Source organism: Hesperophylax consimilis, chromosome 23 (genome assembly GCF_061612785.1).
Source record: "Hesperophylax consimilis isolate HC1 chromosome 23, BYU_Hcon_1.0, whole genome shotgun sequence".
In the NCBI taxonomy this organism is placed as follows: Eukaryota; Metazoa; Arthropoda; class Insecta; order Trichoptera; family Limnephilidae; genus Hesperophylax; species Hesperophylax consimilis.
The window spans coordinates 20156391-20177954 of NC_142858.1; the positions used below are offsets into that span (position 1 = coordinate 20156391).

Genomic DNA, 21564 nt, shown 5'->3' on the forward strand with positions numbered 1-21564 from the left:
AGCTCTGGTGTAGCCGTCAATTACCGGATACCAAGAACTATTGAGCTTAGCTCCATCGTCTCTATTAATGTTTACGGGATTTTTATGTATTTCAATGGCCTCCGTAATCAGCCGTGCTCTATAAGTTTTGGGTCTCCCCAGGATTTCAGGAACAAATCCAAAGTAATGCCCGGTGTCAATCAAATGCTCGGCAATTGCCGATTTGTCAGGGTGGCCGAGTTTACAGGCTCTGAAGTGTTCTGAAATCCTTTTGGAGATAGTCCGCTCTGTCTGGCCTACATAGACCTTGTCACATCCGGAACAGCTGAGTTTATATACTCCATCTGTTTCCAGAGGAAACTTAGTCTTTGCAGACCTCAGTAAGTCCTGTATCTTTGTTGTTGTTCCGAAGACAGTCTTGATATTTTCTTTTCTCAATAGCCTGGCAATTCTGTCTGTCACATTGTGCACATAAGGCAGGAAGGCACAGCCTTTCGACTCTTGTTCAATTCTGTCTTCGTTTGGTGCAGATTTGGCTCTTATGATTTGCCTTGTCTGACTTGCTGGGTAGCCGTTACGCTCCAGTGCATCGGTCAGCTTCGTAAGTTCCGCTCCGATTTTATGTTCTTCACATATGATGATGGACACTGCAATGCTGTCCGAAACGTTGGCTAAAGAAGGAGTTAGCGCAACACGGCATAACACCCCAAAAACAAATAACAAAAATACTTTTGGCCGTGAAAATCTCAAATCATATGTGTCAGGCCCTATCCAAAAATTACCAAAAAATTTTATATGTAAATATATGTAAATGTATATTCTGCTCTATTATAAAATATTATTTGGATTAACTTGTCAAATTCCGCTGCACGCTTTACGCAGAAAATATTTGTTTGTGTCGTCCATTGTGTAACTATTCAATTAAAAGTTAAATAGTCAATTTACTAACGCTCTAATATTGTTTTTGAAGCCCGCAGCAAACTACTTCGCGAAGCTGTGAATCAAACTTTACATTAAACCATAGACAATATCCGCAGATTAATATTGGTTATGGTAAACGTCAGATAAGTATGAGACAAAACATAATTATTTGTAATGTCCCAAATCTGACGTATCGAGAACCTTCACTACTGACGTGTTCTTTCATCACATAAAAATAACGTGAGCTTCTCTCATCACAGATAACAAATATACCGCCAAAATGGTTTACGTGAATTCGGGTATGTGAGCCACTATTGTTGTGACAGTTGTAATATTGTGTGTTATTTATGTACTAACTAGAAATGTGTTTTTTCTTCAGATGGCACGGTCAGTAACAGACAACCTTTCAGTCTTTCCTCTATTACACGCTTCTTCTGGGGATTCATCAACTTCGTCTACATGTTGTGAGTATCTCCCCGCGTCCTATCCTTGTATTTATTGTAACAAAAGCGTTTTTTTGCGATGTGAAATGTGAACTGTTTTATTATCGTTTTTCGTGGTATTGAGGCGTATTTCGCTTTCTCATCCTTGACGAAAATAGCCCGAAAATTAAGGAAAAGAAAGCAATCGAAATAAACCAATCCTGTGAAAATCTGACTTAATTTTCGTCATCATTTTGTTGCTGAATTTTGTTATGTCAAACTTAGTTTTTGTGTCCTTCCTTAGGCATTAACCTTTTTGTTTGTGTTTTTTCAGTCTTAGTACCTTGGTGAATCCGACTTTGACCAAAAACGACAGTCGCTACTCTACAGATTACCGCCCACCTGGCTCAGGGTATGTACATCACAAGTTTCAAGGACGATTAATGCATTTTTTAAATTAAAGTGACGCTTGCATGTTGCAACAACAATCTGCAACATAGAAATTTTATTATAACAAACCTGACCATCTACTTGTTTCTTTGAACTCTTGCTTGTGAGATTTGGAAGGCTTTTACAGTCTGGAATGTAAATGGTTATTTTCTATTAACACTATCATGTCTATCTTGAAGTAGGGACCTTTGGATTGTCAGTTTAACTCTAAAAATCTAACAGCACGTCACATTATTTGTTGCAAATTTTTACTTGTTTGGAATTCTTTTTAAGTTGAAACCAGGTGGAAAAGTTACTCACATATTAATTTGATTTGGCCTATGGCAATAGCTTTAAAACTGATCATTTTCAGATGCTAAAAGAGCTCGAACTATGCGAAATAAGGTTTTTTTACTAAGAAAAGTGTATCTACATAGAACCTTACGCTGTATTTTGTTCTTAATTATTAACTTACTGTTAATAATTAAGAACAAAATACAGCGCTATTAACTATTAGGCAGATAGACAATTTATTAATAAAGAAACATATATGGATACGAAAGGGAAATAATGTAATTCAATCCAATACTTACTGGTGGAGATATAAGTATTAGTATCTCCTGATAAACCCACAAAATAAAACTCCATTTTATTGTTTTACAGCCCACGCACATCCGGGGTTTAATCATAACTCTACTTAAGCTTTGCTAAGCACCTTTGGGTTGACATGTACGTTTCACAAAAATGGCTCTGGAAATTAGACATGTCTTGATATATTATTATGTTTCTTATCTTTCTTTATGTTTTATTATCTTTGTTTCTATGTTCTTATATTTATTTCCGTCTTTTGTCTTAACTTATTCCATATACCATCCTTTACTTATAATGAATATTTTTCTTCTAATTTAGTGTTACTTATTTTGTAAATTTATGCGCCTATTACCTAGGGATTTAAATTTTACGCAACGGATAAACAACCGTTTATGTAGGGTAAATATCAGGTTTTTTTTCAAAATTTATTAACTCCACCCTGGAGGCCCTGAGAAAAATAATTTCTCTCACCGTTTTTGACATCTTTGGCGATGCTGTGTCGAGGGCCTTTTTGAAGAAAGGAAGGAGAGAAAGTTCTGAGAGTGAAAAGATTTGAAGGGTGGATAGGAATCATGGCGTCACAGTATGTCCAGGAACGGTGGATCAAGAGAATCGGGGTGGAGAGGTCAAAGGGTCTCCTTTAACCGGCCTCTTCCGATCCGGTAAAGGCAGCTGTTGGGCAGACGCATCCGTCACTGACCTGGACAAACCTCACAACATGATCCCGAGCACACCTGCCAAGTCACCAAACTTAGTCTTACGGCCACTGTTCCCAATCCTAATAATCAAATTCTAAGCGAATCACCACTGCACTACGTAATTCCAACACACAATAATTGCTTAAGCAAGCCGCCCAGTCTAAGCCAGCCGGACAGTTGGATTAGCCATTAGCAATATGTAAGGAAAAAACTAGTTACAAAAAGTGTCGACAGAGTGAAAAAATACCGCGAATCAATGATTAAATGTCACTCTGACAATCGACAGTCGCGCTCCTTTCAGTTTTTTGTGTTGCATTTGTCATTATCATTTTGTGTGAAGTTCTTCGCACGCTTTGCTTTGATCTCCATTTTAAGGTTTGTTTGGGTTTGTTTTGCTGTCGAACGGAGAAAAAACTTACGTCGATCTGCCAAATCAAATGGGAAGTCCCGATTGTTGCATCACGTTCAAGTTGTCACTTTATTTTTAATATATTATATACGTTAGTTTAAAAAATATGAAATACCAGTTTAGGAATAACGGTATTTAAAAGAAGTAATGTGTATTAATAAGAGCTACAATAATTAACTCTTTAATATTAATTTAACATAGAAAGTTTTTAATTTGATGTCATTTTATTGTCTATGGTAATGTGCGGTAGTGTGTGGGGCTACTTAAGATTTTTAAAGATAAAATGATTGGGAACAACGCAAATCGAACGTTCCCTACAAAATGCTTAAAAATCGCTTGGCTGAGCAAAAACAAAGATTTGAACTTAGATAACGATTAAAAAGTTGGGAACAGCGGCCGTAAGTCTTAGAAAATCACTTGGGTCGACCTAAGCAAAAGTGTTGGTTATCCAAATAATGGTTGCCGGAGCAACGGTACCCTTACCCGGCTCCCAAATTGACACCTACCATTAGTGTACAGTAATTTCTTTGTTATTTGTGACAATTGTTCAACGCTTGTTTCTCAGTTGTGTTAAATTTAAAACACGTTTATTAGTAAGGGGGTATAAATATATATTTATGTACCAACTCGTTGAAAGAGTTTGAAGTCCTAGAAGGGCCGAATAGTTTAATTCAGTTTAGCCGTGGGACTAGGTCAGGCTGCGTTTAAATTCTGCACCCGCGCTATAAAATTTTGCCTCTTATCTGTGTGGCGTAGTTAATGACATACTATTTTTGATAGTAATTAAAATGTATATTTTGTTTAATTATGTGAAATACATTTTCATGCCGCGGTTTTAATAATATGATTAGATAATATAATAAATTATGTCTGCATGTACAGGGTTTTCCAATAAGAGGTGTTAGTTTGAATAGCCCGCTATTTCGGTAGATGTTACTTTTGAAGCTGTCATTTTTTAACATTTGACAAGTAGAAACTACGCCATTAGTAAAAATCTAACGATACACGCTTCAACAACGCATTGAAATTATTAAAATTCACTTGAGTGAATCAAATGAAAATCATCTTGAGTGACGAGGCCCATTTCCACCTCGGTGGCTTCATCAACAAGCAAAATTGTCGCATCTGGGGCTCGAAAAACCCAAGAGTTATTGTTGAAAGGCCTCTCTATCCTCAACGTGTGACTGTTTGGTGCGGTTTATGGTCCGGCGGAGTCATTGGACCTTACTTCTTCGAAAATGAGGCTGGAGCAACAGTTATGGTGAATGGATTGCACTATCGAGAGATGATTAATGATTTTTTATGGCCGGAATTGGATGGTATTGATCTAGACAACATTTACTTTCAACAAGTCGGCGCTACGTGCCACACAAGCAACGAAACCATTGATCTTTTACGATTGAATATCAAAATAACACCTCTTATTGGAAAACCCTGTATAATAAATTATATCTGCATGTATTTTATCTCGCTCGTATAATACGAAATGCTGACACTATGTAAGTCTCATTTTAACTTTTTTTAAATATTGACTCCATATTGGAGGCCCTGAGGAAATTGAGGGTCTATGTTATCTCTGGGGATGCTTTGTGGAGGGTCTTTTTGAGGAAATGAATACTTAAATTGAATGCGGCATTATGAACTCGTAAGAACTTCACTTCGTAATATCTTTGAAAATTCTTTGTAGAGATTTATTCTTAGAGGAAATTATTTTAAAAATGGATTCATATACATCTAATATAGATACTACTAGAACCTACAGGTAAAAGAGGGTTTAACAAATGACAAAATCTATACATTTATGAAACTTTTGTCATACATTCATCTTGGAAGTACTCAAAATTTCTATTTCTTTTTACCGTACAACTGTGTAAGAAAATATTGTTAATACTTAAAAGAGGGAAATGACGGAACCAAATTCAGGTTGTCATTGAGGAAAATCAGTAATAAAATACTAGTACCTAAAATTGGCTTTAACAAATGACAAAATTCATGCATTTATGAAACTTTTGTCATACATTCATCTTGGCAGTACTCTTTAAGTTCTCTCTCAGTAAGTTTTTGTTGCTTTTTACCACACAATTGTGTAAGAAAATATTGTTAATACCTAAAAGAGGGAAATGACGGAACCAAATTCAGGTTGTCATTGAGGAAAATTAGTAAAAAAATTATTTTCTATTTTTAAATCAGCTACAATTTTTTGATCTATAATGTGGTATCGACAAGGCGGAAATTTTCTTAGTGTGTATTCGTAACATATTATAGATAGAGAATAGATTTGAATTTGTTGATCTTATCTTTCAATAATTTTAACATGTATTGTATTGCGATGTAAGACATTCCACGATAGGCAATTATTGAATGACATTTTAATATCTCGTGTACTGGAGATTTGGAGATTGGATATAAAGTGTCTGACAAACAGATTAATGATAATGATTACATGTCATGAGTATTTTATGAAATTTTCCTAATTTACTTGTCATATCTCCAAATTATGATTTCATCCAATTGACATCTGAACTATGTTCCCCCATAGAACAACAATAATTATTCACAACGTCGAAATTACTATGGCAACTTATAATAATTCCAAATGTTTCCATAAAGTAACTACTGTTTTCAATAATAACAAATTCTAACTTTTTATGTTTACGATTACTAAGAAACTGCAAATAGAATTTGCTCTTTGACTTGTAAATTATTATTAAAACTGTGCAACTTGCATTCAATTAACTAAATATGTTTAAAACACTATTCATAGATATGTTCTGGTTTAGAACTTATCCCGCTCAAGAATCGATCGATGAATGATGTACTGTTAATTTCAACTCCATTATACAGGGTTTAAGGTTAAACGCGACGTTTGTTATAATATACTTTATTTATTTATTTATTTATAATTTGTACATTTATTTATAACAATTACAGGTAATAAAGCCTAAGACGTTATAATTGTACCATTTATGCAGTGTATATGCAATGCCAAAAATCTCGCAAATGCGCTATAGGACACAAAAAATAAATCTAATTTCTTATCTACCGCATTCGTGGTCATAGATGGCGTTAATTTAATTATTTTATTTCTCCCGTACTTAGGCAATATGAATATGAATGTGAATAAATTGTTTTGTCCGTATAAAAACTCAATTCTTTCAAGAGAGGCATACAAATACAATATTGGATTGAATCACCGATACAATGTTGTATTTGCCTTTCTTGGGAGGAATTAAGTTTTTATGCGGACAAAACTATTTATTCATATTCATATTGCGTATGTACGGTTTACCTTTTTCTGAAGCGCCCCAAAGACAGTCGACATCAATAGTCAGACATTGTCGAGGCGCGACGAGAGAGCTAGACAGCAGTTGCGTACTTATGAAAATGTCCAAATATTATAAATTATTACCGTCACAAATGATTTCATGACTTTATATTGCTCTTCTAACTGTTTAATTATTTATTTGCTTGTTGTAAAAGTGTTTTGTGCCTGATCTGGACTTTTGGAACAAAGTATTGACGATTGACAAATAATCGTATCCGGTGTGCTTTATAGATTGATTACATAATACTCACAGTTATGTTGTATATTTGTTTAAATAAAAATATGTATTGCTTGTTGTTTCAGTCCCCCGCGCCCTCCCAACAACTTCCGTGGCTTCGGGGGCTCTTCAGGGGGTCCCCCACCGCCCCCGGCTGGTGGCTGCGGGTGCGGCTAGCGCCCCTTTTGGCACTCTCGCCAACCAACTACATCTCTTCTAACTTTAAACTGATACCATTCTTATGTCATTATTAATTATTATAATTGGTGAAAAAATAATTCCAGTAACTAATGTGAATCTCCCTGTACATATTTATAATATGTATGTTTTTTTGTGCAATATAATATTATGAACATATATTATTATTATATCAACCTAATAGGGTGTTTGTGTAGACTTTTTGTGTAGACTTCTTATATTGACATGTAATTCCTAGAAATGTTGCCAATTTACATAAAAAGTTTTGCTAATAATTTTCAAAAAATAGTTCATAATTTTAAATTCTTTGGGCACCCCAATAGTCCTTCAGTACTTTTCAATAATGTTATTTGATTGATATAATTAAATGCTTTTTTTATACTTAAGTAATTCAACGATATTATAATATATGTTTCTTATATTTCCTAATCCAAAAATAATACATATGTAAAAATCGTTCCTGGCTATGACCCGCAATGCTTGACGATTTAAATAAATTTATTGATTAATGTTCTTAACATTTTGTGAATAATATAAATATCTTATGTAACCCAAATACAGGAGTGGTTTCTTTTTAATTAATTAATATTTTACTTAACCCTACAACAAACTTAATGTTGGATCAGAACTCTATTGTGGACTATTAATTACGTGTAGTGAATAAACTTTTTCATAAATATTCTTCTATTATTTCGATTGTTCACCTTACCGGACTTAAGGTTAAACGGAACACACATTTTACTATATGCATTGATAGATGGCGCTAATTTAATCATTTTTGGAAAAAAATATATAACATTATACATAACTTTGCAAGTTATGCTTTAACCCTATCCCTGCGGGAGACGCACGCCTGCGACGCACTGTACATGCCCTGTACGCGGGAGGCAAATCTGTGCGACGCAAAGTTTCTTCGGCGTTATGGGTATGAAACATGTTTGAGCACGGTAAAACTTATACTCCTAAAAAATCTCACATCTTTACACTACTGACATCTTACGATATTTATCCATAATACGTATCCTAATCATCGATACAAAGATTTGAAGGGATCTTCCAACTCAGAGCGAAAAATGAATCAGTTTGAATTCTTCCCGCGTCTTTCCACACGTTATTGCGCAGGCGCATTTTATAAGATTCTCAAACAGAGACGCTCGCCGTGTAGATTACATTGTTTTATCGAATTATTGTTTGCTTTTTCGTGGATATGAACTATTTTAATTACAGTGTACATTCATCTGATTTATCATATTTTAAAATAAGTTCAGTTCCATACATTCATTCAAACTATTGAAGAAATATAAAATTTCGTCAGTGTTAGATTATTTTCAAATAAAGATACGTGGTTAAAACTTTTTTTTAGTGAAAAATCAAGTGTGAAGTTGTACAAGTTTGACTTTTTATCAATTTTTGAAAGTATTTTTATTGCCAAAATACAAAATGTCGGGTCGTGGTCTTAATGACGAAGAAATATTTGGTGCTACTTTAGAAATAGATTCAGATTTTGAAATTAGTGACAGTGACGTGGATAATAATTGCGAAGCTGCTGAAATACATGAAAGCCATGATTCTGAACCCGAAATGAACATTGAAGAAGGAGAAGAAGTGGTTGAAAATCTGTGGACTGCTGGCCCTTTCGTACCCATTATTTATGAATTCGACGATTTCGCATCAGGTATCAATCCAGATACCAGGTTAACTGAAGACACGCCCGAACTTATGTTTTTTGAACATTTTTTTAATACAGAAATTATGACAAAAATTGTTGATGAAACAAATCAATATAAAATTAGGACGATGGATTTTACAGCAAAATCGAGAGTTACAAAATGGGTTGATACAACAGTCTCAGAAATGTGCTGTGTTGTGTATTGCGTTAACATTTGCCATGACTAGGAACAAACACTTAACTATCGAGGAACATTGGAGTACGAACCCCATAATCTTTTCACCAATATTTGGAAAGACAATGCCCGTTATCAGATAATATTACAGATGCTCCACTTTAGTGATAGTAATATTCAAACGCCTACTGATAGACTGCATAAAATACGTGTTCTTGTTGACCACACACGAAAGATTTTGAAATCAACTATGATGCCCCATGAAAATCTATGTATTGACGAAAGCATCATCGTTTTCAAAGGCCGTCTATTATTCAAGCAATACATTCCATCTAAACGTCACCGATTTGGAATAAAAATGTTTGTGATGTGTGACGTCATGACGGGTTTCATTCTCGATTTTATAATTTATGTTGGTTCTGATACAGAAAAAAATGATTGGTATTTCGGGAGGCGTTGTAACCACCCTTTTGTCAGATTATTTCGGAAAGGGTCATAATTTGTGGTGCGACAACTGGTACACTAGTCCAAATTTATTTAAATATTTACACGAAAAAAAAACTAATGCTTGTGGCACTGTTCGGAAAAATAGGAAAGGCATGGCACCTTTTGTTAAATTGAAGAAAGGGAAAATCCAATCAAAGCACCAATCACCGTTGTTAGCTTTGAAATGGCACGATAGGCGTGAAATCCACATGCTGACCACTCTTCACGATGGTTCTGTTGGACCATCGGGAAAAATAAATAGATCTACAGGAGAGCCCATTTTAAAACCACAATGTGTTCTAGACTATAACAAGAACATGGGTCTAGTAGACAAAGCTGATATGATGCTAAGCAACTTAAGTTGTATGAGGAAGTCACTCAAATGGTACAGGAAAGTTGCATTTCATATAATTGATTTGTATTTATTAAATGCTTACATAATATACCAAACTGTAACATCAAAAAAAGTCAGTTTGGCTGATTTCCAAATGGCTGTGATTGAGCAATTACTAGAGAAATATCACAAAACTTTGCCGAGTATTTTACGTCCCACAACATCAAGAGATTACTCGATGCGTTTATCATCGAAAATTGTTTCCAAACACATGCCCATTAAAGTTCCCCCTTCAGCAAAAAACACAAACCCTCGTCGAAGGTGTCGTGTCTGTGCCACTTCAACACTGAAGCCCAAAGTCAGAAAACTTACTAAATTTATGTGCTTAGAGTGCAATGTGCCGTTATGCGTTGAGAACTGTTTCAAAATTTATCACGATAAAAAAATATATTAAGTGATACATATTTACGGTGACATAATAACAGAAAAATTATTTCATTATTTTTGTAAATTTAAGTGTAGTTATTTTTTATTATATGAACCTTTTTAAGTGTGTCAATATTTCATGTATCCAGTCAAACGCGACATCGCACCCATAAATCAACCACTTACATCGCACCACAGTTGAAGAGCTCTACTCCGGTATGTTTATGCATGTGTATCGTTATCCTTGAAATATTAACATGGCCTCCCGGGTATACCGTATCAGTTACATTACGAATATATATACTTCGAATTTTTATCAAGTCCCATTGATGTTCGGATTGTTTATTTATACTTGAAAAGATAATTCAAGACATAAGCGACGAATTTTTTAAAACAAATTTTAAAATCCATGCGTGATTATTGTTTAAAGTCATAAATTAGATTGATGAGAAATAGCCCCGCGTGTGAACGAAGTGATACAAATTTATGACGCATAGAAAAGGTTAAAATACTGAGATGAATTGTTTGTTTGCACAAGTACAAATGGAATATGAATAAATAGTTTGGTCCATATAAAAAACTCAATTCTTTCAAAAAAGAAATACAAATACAATACCGTATCAGCGATACATTCCTAATTTGTATTTGTATATATTTATATTTGTATATTTGTATGTGTTTATATTCTTTCCTTGAAAGAATTAAGTTTTTATACTGACAAAACTATTTATTCATATTCCGTATCTACTTGGGCAATCAAATAATTTATTAGCATAACTTGCAAAAAGTGTTTTTTTTCGTAAGATTATCAAATTAAAGTCAGCTATGATCGCGTGGATTATAACGTATGTTACGTTTACCAATAAGTAATTGACGAACTTGAACTTGCCCTGTCTTCGTTGATCGTACCGAACTTAATTATCCATCCACTTTGGCATCATTTGCACAATGTTCAAAAATTTGTAGCAGGTAAAGTCAAGGGAAACTGGTAAGTCGATGTTTTAGTATAATTTTTTGGTTTGAACTAAAGAGTAAATGGAGTCTAAATTTAGATTTTTTTTGTTCAATTCTAAGTAAATCAGTTGCAAGATGCAATCATCCACTGTTTTATATGTTTTAAAATACTGAAACTTAGACCCAGCTCCTAAATTTTTTAAACCTTTAGATGCAAAAAAAAAACATAATTTTTTTTTAAATATAATAAATTGAAGTGCTCAAATCGAAAAAAAAGTTTTTTGAGTTCTCTATATGATGTAGATTCACCATTTTACCGCTTGTAGGTACTATGAGTTTCTGAACATATAAAAACTCAATTCTTTCAAGAAAGGCATATAAATTCAATATTTTATCGTTGATTCAATCCGATTTTGAATTAGTATTTGTATTCCTTGTACTACATCATATTTGGAATTGATTTCGTGGTATAACTTTTTGATTTGAGCTTTCGTTTTTGAGTAAATAGAATTTGAAAAAAATCTGTTGCTAGATATAATTATCAGCATAATATAAAAAATATTCAAAAAAATATGTACTTATAGTAAATCAAGGTGCTCAAATCTAAAATTTTTTTTTTTTATTTCTCTTATGATATAGATTCACCATTTTCTTACTTGTACTGTGAGTTTTCGAACACCATGTATTCTTTCATATTTTTCAAGCTTCCAATATGAATAAAACTGCTAAAGCCGCATACTTATCTGCCAGCTGTAACTGCAACCACAGCATACCCAGAAACCAGGCTCTAGTGTATACGCGATATCCACATCACTGTAACAGTTACAGCGAGCCGCACTTTCATTTGCGGAACACTGTAAGCCACGGGCTTGCAGCTAGCCGCTATGATTTTTGGTAAACATAACAGTTCGTAGATCAAGTAAGCTTACTTCTTTCAAGAAGAGGATTCTGACCTATGTAGATACCTGACAGACTTCAACCAGTGATTGTAAACTGATATGGTATTTTTTTCAACTAAAAACTAAAAATATATATTTTTTGTACCACATGTTACCACTGGATACTTGTTCTACTCCTAATACAACCTGATGTAGAGCTGTGATTATACTTTCCTCTTCCTCAATTCCTTCCTCTCCCGACTTCCTTAAGCACACTCCAATTTCTCCAATTCGAGAGATCAGTTAAAATGCGTAGTAATAAAACAAACACATTTTTTAATGAAGTTTTATTGTAATGAGTTTGAAGCTGAACTCTGGAAACAAATATTACAAATACATGCCTAACTTGTCTTTTCCAAAATACAGCAAAATAAGTACTTAATGTATTATTGCTAAGAAATTAATTAATTAACCTATCAATGTAATATCAGTTAATAATAAGATAAGAGTATTGGAAAAAAAAAATTTCAACGCCCTTGAAATGATTTTTGACAAAAATGGCACTATTTAAATTATCTGAAAATTTTTATTATCATTATTAATAATCAATTCCCAAAGACATTTAATTTGCACTACTTAGTTGATTTACTTCATTCTACACGCATAAAAAGTTTTGTTTCTTTAATATAGTATAACCAAGACAGTTATAAAAGCTATATACAAACATTTTTAATATGTGTAGGTGCATACATACATATATTAAATTAATATAAAAGGTTTTTTAATATTCAAATGTGAATACCATTTTTTAACATTTGTCCTTCTGTGGAAACAGAATTATGGAATGGTATCTATTTTTGATGATTTTAGGTTGTATGAAACTACAAACTAAATCTCTATAATATTATGTACAGGCAAATCATTTTAAAGAGCGCATGTTTGAATGTATTTGTGAACACCGATGGTGGTTCAAACACACGGTGGTTTGGAACACCCACCCGCAGTCCTACAATATAGTACACCACTAGACAAGAATCTCTTTAAAATGATTCTGCTGTACCTAAACATGTAATTTTTTTTTTGATATTCGTATTCTGTATGTCTTTTAGTTAACTACTAAGTTATCAGATTAGCATACTAATTATAAACACATAAAATTTGATAAGTGTTGTCATAAAAGTAACTTAAATCGTAAATAAGTATTTGTACTTATACTTGCTTCAGCGCTGTGCTAACAATTATACATATTCGTTAACATTGTCTCACTCTTCTAAAAAGCGATATTTTTAGACATATTCTTAGACAACCACACTTTGGACATGGACGTAGGTTCTTCTATTCATAATATAATAAATATATACCCTCTCGAATTATAAATTTGATTGTGTTATCACCGGAATATTATCTTAAATAATTATTTATTTCTTAAATAATTTCAAAAAAAAATTTACCCATATTTTTCGTAGTCTGCCAGTTTAACATCACAATATATTGGAGAGATTACAGATATAGAACACATAAAGGTACCTACATTAAATGAGAAATGTTAAAAAAATTTACATATACATAAGTACGTGTGTAGTTGTGACAACAAATGGTAAAAGGTAAAAGTATATATAGGTATAAATAACTATGATGGAAGATAATGTGTATCAAACAAATATGCAAGAGGTGACATTATTGTGTTACGATGGTACAACTAGAAAAGGTGATAGGAAATATATCAAAGTAGAAGCACAGAGAGGTCATAAGTCAGAAAATAGTCTCTAAACTGTATGTGACGTTGAAAATGTCAACGGTTAATACAGTCGCTCTCTTGATTGGAGCATTCTGATAGGCAGAAGTTCTCGCTTTTGGAGAATACAAAAGTGCGTGTAATCTCCCACAGTACTACGAATGTATATATTAACCACTTTCAACATTTATAATTTAAGAGGTTAACTTATTTTTATTTATTCATTTCTATTCTCTTACATATTGTTAAGTACCAGTTGTACAAAAAATGTTAATTATAATTATCTGTATGGGTTATTAGGAGATATTGTGTACATATTAGGTTAGTAGCAGTTACAGTTTATCATAATATTACATAAAAAAAATTGTTTACCTAAAACTATGTTTCGGCAGGTTTTTATGTTGTCTAAATCAAGCATTCCTGTTAGGAACAACGATGGATGTAGGAATTATGTTGTATAATGTGTTCTCGAAATAAGAAGGATCCAACTAAAACTGTAAAATTAAGCGATAATGAATTCTAAAGCACCTCTCTCTTGAGCCCATTACCTCATGACATTTTTGTGTCAGGTGGAACCTCATTATCCCAAAAGGTTGTATTATGTAGGTGGGAAATAATATTTTAACACCGGTTAACGATCTTATACTAGATAATACATCCTAGAGATGATCATTTATTTTTGGTTAACAATGGCAGAACAACTAACGGCTCACTACAATTTGGTTTATCGATGTACAAGCTCCAAGTCCCAGCGCAGCAGTCGAAGATACCTGAAAATAAACCAAATAGTGAGAAAATGCATGGTTATATGATTAAAAATTATAATCCCGATTCTCCCAACAGTCCCAAACAATGTGAAGAGGTCAAGCAGTCAGGTATATATAGGTCAGCTATTATATCCACAGCGGAGGTAATGACTTGCTCCCTTTTCAGTTTAATAGTTGTGCTTAATGAAATAGTCTCCGCCTAAAGTACTAAGAAACTTTGAGTTTATTTCACCTTTTTAAAAATTCAATAAAAATTATTTGCAAGGAGAGAGCGAGTTTGTTATTATTATTATATACTTGCCATGTTTATAGACAGTGTATAAATAAATGAGGATCCGGAGGAAAAACACAATGGTAGAACAAGTGGCGTAAAGTGTTCTACGACATTTATAGAGCGTACACATACATAGTTTTTAAAGTTCGCATATGAATTTTATCGTACATTAAACATTTTAAAATTGCCATTTTATTTTGTATCATCTTCCGCTGATTGTTACGTTGAGTCACTGAGTAAATGAGCGAACAAGTTCTTTCTAAATTCATGGAAAAAACATTTTTTTCAAAGAGTCTCTTTTTTAATTTTTCTATATATTCTTCATTCATTTAGTTAATTTTTCGAAGGGTGGGCACGGCTTTTCAACCTTTATGAACTACACGCACCTGGTAGATACTCTGATTATCACTTTGGAATCAGAACGCTGTTGCTTGATTTTACGGTGATATTATCGTTTAGATACTGGATCCAAAAATAAAATAGTCAGGCACTTCCCCTTCCCAATCTTTCTCTTCCACTCCCTTCAGACTCATTCGGAATTTCAGACTCTTCATTCACTTTAAAGAAATATATTCTTTAATGGGTAAAATTTTGAAAGAATGAAAAGAGCTTACCAACTGCAATAGTCTTCACATAATCATTAGGTCCCGCCTCCATGAACACCTTGTGAGTCACCCCGGTTTGGTCTGACAGCATGTTCACAACGTCTTTCTTCTTCAGTGGCCTTGCATGTTTCTTGAGGCAGGCCATCCGCTCGTCACTACTATTCATCATAACGCTCATCACTTCGGGGACCTTGAGTCGGAGATATCTGGAAAGATGAGAATTGAGCTTCTAGTGTAGAAGATAAGAGCTCCTGATAAAACAATTAATCGGGTTTTTTCAAGAAGGTATCGTATCATGAAAAAAATATACTCATATTACTATGCACTTTGATGCGTTAGTAGAATAATATGCTTCTAGTGTGTGGGAAAACTATTCAGAATTAGCCCGTCGTCCCATGGGTTGGTAAGCAATCGACCTAAACCGAATGCTACACGACCCTGTGCAGAAAATTAAGTTCGTTGTGGAAAGATATTTTCTTTTTTTTTTAATTTGGTCCAATTTTTAATGTCGTTACTTTGTTAAACAATGATATAATCTATTCCTAATAGTGTAAAATTTTAATCTTTAAAGACATAATGATATATTTTTGGTATAGAGTATACGATTTTTTATTTTCGGTTAACAATTTTTTTTTTTTTTTCTTTATTCGTAAAATATATTTGTATACAGTTTTTTTTATGCTTTTCGACTACCACACTAGACACATGTCCGTATTATGGTGGTCGAAAATCGGTAGTCGAACTGAAAATTATTCATAAATTTATCGTTCATAGATGGCGCTAATTAAATTAATTTTAGAAAAAACACTTTTTTGAATTTATATGTCATAATATTAATACGAATTATGTGTTGCGCGTGTACCTACATACGGAATAATATGAATTTGAATGAATATTTTTGTTCAATTAAAATCTCTAAAATTTCAAGAAAGGCATACAAATACAACGTTGTATCGGTGATTCAATCCAATATTCTTTCCTGAAAGAATTGAGTTTTTTATTCATATTCATAGTACGTGTGTGTGGACGCAAACCAACAATTCATCTTAATATTTGAAAGCATGACTTTCAAAAAGTGTTTTTAAAATTTTTTATTTGGTACAATATTTTTTACATTTCAAGTTTTCCAGTAATGTTGGCCTCACTAGGTGGCTTGCCCGTGCTGAGGCCTTCATTTTATAATATGAAAATATAATCTACATAATACATTTAAAGAGAAAATAATACATTTAAAATATAATCTTGTGTGTTTGTGAGTGATGTGTGTTTATATTGGTTTTGTGTGTTACGGGTAGGTTTTATTTTTATTTTATGCTATTACATTTTGTTAATATTGTCTTTTTTGTTTTTTAATCCATTTTGTAATTTTGTGTGTGAATTTATTTTTATTTTCCTCAATTTTAATTTCAATTTTTACACTGTTGAAAGCTTTTATGGCATGGTATCGGTAGTGTCTTTGTCCAAATCTTGAATTTACTGTCGGAGTTTTTATGTTTTCTTTGTACGCTTGTCTAACTGGTCTGTTAGTGTTATTTTGTGTATGTTGAAATTTTTTTTGTCAAAAATGTAGTTTAGTAGTGTTTTAACGTATAATTGGCGTATACAGCTGTTGAATATTTAGTCTGTATCAGTCAGTCTATGTTTTTTTAGTATTACCTTTAAGATCGTTTTCTGTGCGGTTTCTATGTAATTGATAGCCGAGTTTGTTGCTCCTTCCCAAGCAATAATTCCATATTCTATTATTGATTGGCAAAGTGCAAAATATATTGTTTTCAATTGTTTTATTTTATATATGTTTCTTATGTTTACGAAAATGTGTATTGTTTTGAGAAGTTTATTTGTGATTTGTTTTATGTGACGTACCCATCTAAGGTTATGGTCAATCGCAGATGTTGGTGTTTAAACATTCGTGTATTTTTATGGTGTTTGTGTTGTTTTTTGGCTGTCCCGTGCTATTTATACTGTATGTTGTGAATTTTGTCTTTGATATGTTAAGTGTAAGTATGTTTGAGTCTAGCCATGTTTTCACTTGCGAGATTCCCAAATTCGCTATGTTATATACATTATTCCAATACTTAGATTTGAAAAGTAAAACTGTGTCATCAGCATAGCTAACTATTTCAACGTCTATTTTCATGCTGCAAAGTTCATTTATGTAAATAGTAAAAAGAACGGGCCCTAGTATGCTTCCTTGTGGAACTCCATATGTAATCGGCAGTGGTTTACTAGTATGGTTGTTAATTTTGACTCGTTGTGTTCTGTTACTTATATAACTTTTTAATAGTTGAAGTTCCTTGCCTTTGATACCCATGTTTTCTAATTTTTTTAAAAGTGAATTGTGGCAGATTGAGTCAAAGGCTTTAGCTAAATCTAGATATATCTCTATGCATTTGTACCCTTGATCTAAGTTGCTATGTATATAATCTATTGTACATGCCAAGGCTTCTATTGTGCCTATTTTGTCTCTAAATCCATATTGGTTATCCGAGATTAATTTGTTTTCTTCTAGGTATTTTATAATTTGGTTTTTTAATACTCTTTCGAAAATTTAAAAATTTTAAGACGACCCTTAAATGAAAGCAGCAAATACTTTTCTACCTAATTTTTACTAAGCATCAAGTATGTTCTGCCAATGCCAGGTTTAATTCAGGTCTGTTGTCAATAGAGTCATTATGAAACCTTGTGACTAACCTGTTGCAGTGCACGATGAACTCGCCCGGACTGGCGGTGAAGACGTCCAGCTGGCCGCTGTTCTGTCCCGGCCCCAGCTCGATGTTGTGAAAGAGACGCGCCCCCTCCTGGTGCAAGAACGTCAGGTTGATGGAGCACGCGTCCGCGGCGCCGCGCCCCTCCGACGTCAGCACCGTCTCGACGCTCGCCAGGTTATCCGCGGCGAGTAACGCACGCGTCAGAAATGTGCGCGCTAAAATTAATATAAAAAATTAATTTTGGATGCGATTTGATGCACGCAACATTCTAAAATTCAAAAATAGATAATTCAAATTATGAATTTTTGCCGCCGTTCTTACAATAAATAGTGTTGTAGTGGTCATCACAGATGCCCTCCAAGAAGTTAAAGTTTGTAAATTTTATATTTAAAAAATTTGAACTTTTACTTTTTTTTATAAAGATAACTATATTATTTTTTGTTTATCTTTCTTTAATTTAATCTACCGATTTTAAAGTAAAAATCTTTGGTCAATTTCCAAGATCTTTCGACTAATAGGCCCCAAACAGGCCATTATCTGCTAGAGAATGATTTTCGATATTTTAAAAATTTTGATCAATTTCACCATAAGTAAGGAAAATTGAGATTACTCCGTATGTTACGTCCGTAACATTCTTCTATCGGTTTACTTGTGCAGTGACGCCGAGCAGAAAATAATTAAAATAAAAAATTTGATTTCATCTTTGAAAATTTATTATTCATTTGATATCTCTACATAAAACGTTACAAGAAAAAGATTTCTACTTAAAAATAAATGAAAAAACTTTAACGTTTTAATGAACACCACTGGATAGATAACCGCAATGGCCACTCATACTTTAGTTACAAAATGAACCCACTGAATAAATAACTACCTATCTATGTAGATACATATTGACAAAATGACAAGTAAAACTCATTATTTTACAACCGCAAATAGTAAAGTATCCTATTACGGAAATATAATAAACAATTAAATCTCTTTGCCTCAATAATTGTCCTCGGAATAAGGTATTATATAGTAAAAAAAATATAAATGGTCCAAATACTAACATATAATTAAATAATTAAGAGTATTGATTATAGCCCAGATATTGTATTTGTTTTATGAAGATAATCGTCCATATTCTATGATAAAAGTTGGTAATGGAGCGCTTACACTAATATAATTAATTAACAGTAGAATGATATGTTTTTATACTAGTAAAGAGCGCAGAGCTGTTGTCATAATATGTGTCAATCTCTTTCATTAGCTTTGTATAATTTTACATTAAGTTGGTTTTCCATGATCTTGAAGATCCATTTACTAATAAATTGTACTAAACACTACATCGATACCTCAGTTACAAAGTGTAACTTTTTTTTTATTTGAAAAAATTACGAGGAAATGCTTAGAGTATCAGTTCCTAAATATAAAAAATCGTAATCTATGGTTATTTTAGATCTGTCGCAGATTCATGAAAAATCGCGGGAATTCTTGATAAAAAGTTTTAATTTTGCAAATGGTGCAATTATAATAATTTTCTGTAATTTTTTTATATTATTATTAGGTACGTATTTACCGCTTGTTTGAATTCTTCAAAAAAACAGTTTTTATTTTGAAAATAACACTAAGGTCGGGTTGTTTCGGAGAATTTGAACAATTCTTGTTCATTTTCGGAAAATTTTCCTTAATTTAAAGAAAACTTGAGTTCATTTAAACAGAGTAAGGCAGAACACACAGACAATCGAAATTAGTATTTTTGATAACGATGGCAGTGGTGATTAATCTTTAGAATTATACGTTTTTAATATATCTGTTTATTCTGAACAAAAATAGATTAAAATTACATTTTTAAAAATTACAATTTATGACACACATATATTGTGTATTAATTAATTACATTAGTAGAGACGCAGCCTTGTGTTAAAAAAATATTTATTGCAATCTTGAAATCAGTGAAGTTGAATCAACAGAATACATTAAACATTTTCGTACTGTAACAATATTGTAAATCACCACCATACACTAAATCAAAAATATCACAATAACTTTAGTTCCAAACTGTTACAGCTGCAAAAATTCTGTGAAATCTCTGAAAACACATTAATATTGGGAAAAAAATGAACCCCCGAAAACAAAGTTACCTTGCTATAATAAATCTATTTTTAAGGTTCAATTGAGGATTGAATCTTCCTCCCTTGGACTGGCTTTTAACTGCTGTGAACATTTAAAATGTCTTTTGAAATTATTTTTTTTAAAATAAAATTGGTTTGACAGGGACTGGAGTCAACCGCGCTATCAACTAAGCCAAGTCCCGATTGGATAAGACCGAAATTTATTACGTATATTAACTGCTGTAGTTTCAATGAAATGCGTGTTGTCTGTGTGTGTGTGTGTGTGTGTGTGTGTGTGTGATCGCCACCCAATGGAATACAGGGTGTATCGGCACGTACCCGACAAACTTTAACCAGCTATTCCTTAGCACATTTGGAGTAAAAATGTTTTGGGCACTTTGCTGTCCGGTAACATTTTTTTTAATAAAAAAATTACTATTCATATTTTCACCACATGTCACCAATGTTTTATCCTTTGTCAAAGTTTGAAAACCCGTCTGGCAATATTTTGTTCGAGTTTCGTTGAATAATGTACGTACGTACCTACGTTGGCGCGCTTTTACAATCACAACGAAATGGCACGGCACCATTCGTCTCATTTTTAACTATTATTATTTAGTGTGTACGAAAGAGCGAGACACTTTTTGACACACTTGCTAATAATAGCTGTAGAACACGAGAAACAATTCCGATCGAAAGACGATTGTTGTTCTGAACATGTATTAAAGACATAAAAGGTATTTTAAAACATTTTTTAAACATTAATTAATGAGTTAAATCTCAAATTGTAATATTTAATCATTAAAGACAATATTAGCGACTCAAACGAAAATCAGAAAAAGTTTAGGTCGCATCTAGGAAATCCTCTGTGTGACCAAATCTTTTTCTGATTTTTCTGTTTCAAATTTTCGTTTGAGAGTCCCTAAAAATGTCTTGATTACATATTAGGTATGTCGAATTCCAGAATTCTTTGATTGTAATCTTAATTAATAGTACCTACGTTATAAGTTTTATGTAATATCAACGATGTTTTGACGAATGACGAATTCACATTTTCATCTGAAATCCTATAGAAGGCATATCTTCAGTGGGTAATCGTAATCCTATATACTTAATCCCGTCTAACAGTAGTGCCTCGTAGAGCCATGACAATACATCATAATCTATTTCCAATTCTTACGAAGCCATACAACAATCTTTCTAAGGTTTCTAGAAAAAAACACCCGATTATAGCTTCCAGCACTAAGGGGGATTATAAATTCTTCCTA

At 32.9% G+C, this 21564-nt stretch overlaps 2 protein-coding genes across 2 annotated transcripts in view; one reads left to right on the forward strand and one right to left on the reverse strand.

Annotated features, from left to right (window-relative positions):
* Positions 1-1038: 1038 nt before the first annotated feature.
* Positions 1039-7866, forward strand: LOC149412420 (selenoprotein K-like). Its single transcript, XM_089645878.1, has 4 exons — positions 1039-1199; positions 1280-1364; positions 1657-1734; positions 7078-7866. The coding sequence occupies exons 1-4, from the start codon at positions 1181-1183 to the stop codon at positions 7166-7168; spliced, it is 273 nt and encodes a 90-aa protein (XP_089502004.1). The 5' UTR covers positions 1039-1180; the 3' UTR covers positions 7169-7866.
* Positions 7867-12607: 4741 nt separating this feature from the next.
* Positions 12608-21564, reverse strand: part of t (C45 family peptidase tan) — a 58360-nt gene continuing 49403 nt past the window's right edge. Inside the window, exons 5-7 of the mRNA XM_089646036.1 lie at positions 18184-18415; positions 15502-15698; positions 12608-14616 (exon numbers count right to left, since the gene is read on the reverse strand). Of these exons, the coding sequence (XP_089502162.1) occupies positions 14516-14616; positions 15502-15698; positions 18184-18415 (530 nt within the window). The 3' untranslated portion in view covers positions 12608-14515. The remainder of the gene's footprint in view (positions 14617-15501; positions 15699-18183; positions 18416-21564) is intronic.

Bases quoted from the DNA above. Each gene is read 5' to 3' on its own strand.
- LOC149412420 (XM_089645878.1), top strand. The intron at 1,365-1,656 runs GTGAGTATCTCC...GTGTTTTTTCAG, and splicing joins ATCAACTTCGTCTACATGTT to TCTTAGTACCTTGGTGAATC. The intron at 1,735-7,077 runs GTATGTACATCA...TTGTTGTTTCAG, and splicing joins TACCGCCCACCTGGCTCAGG to TCCCCCGCGCCCTCCCAACA.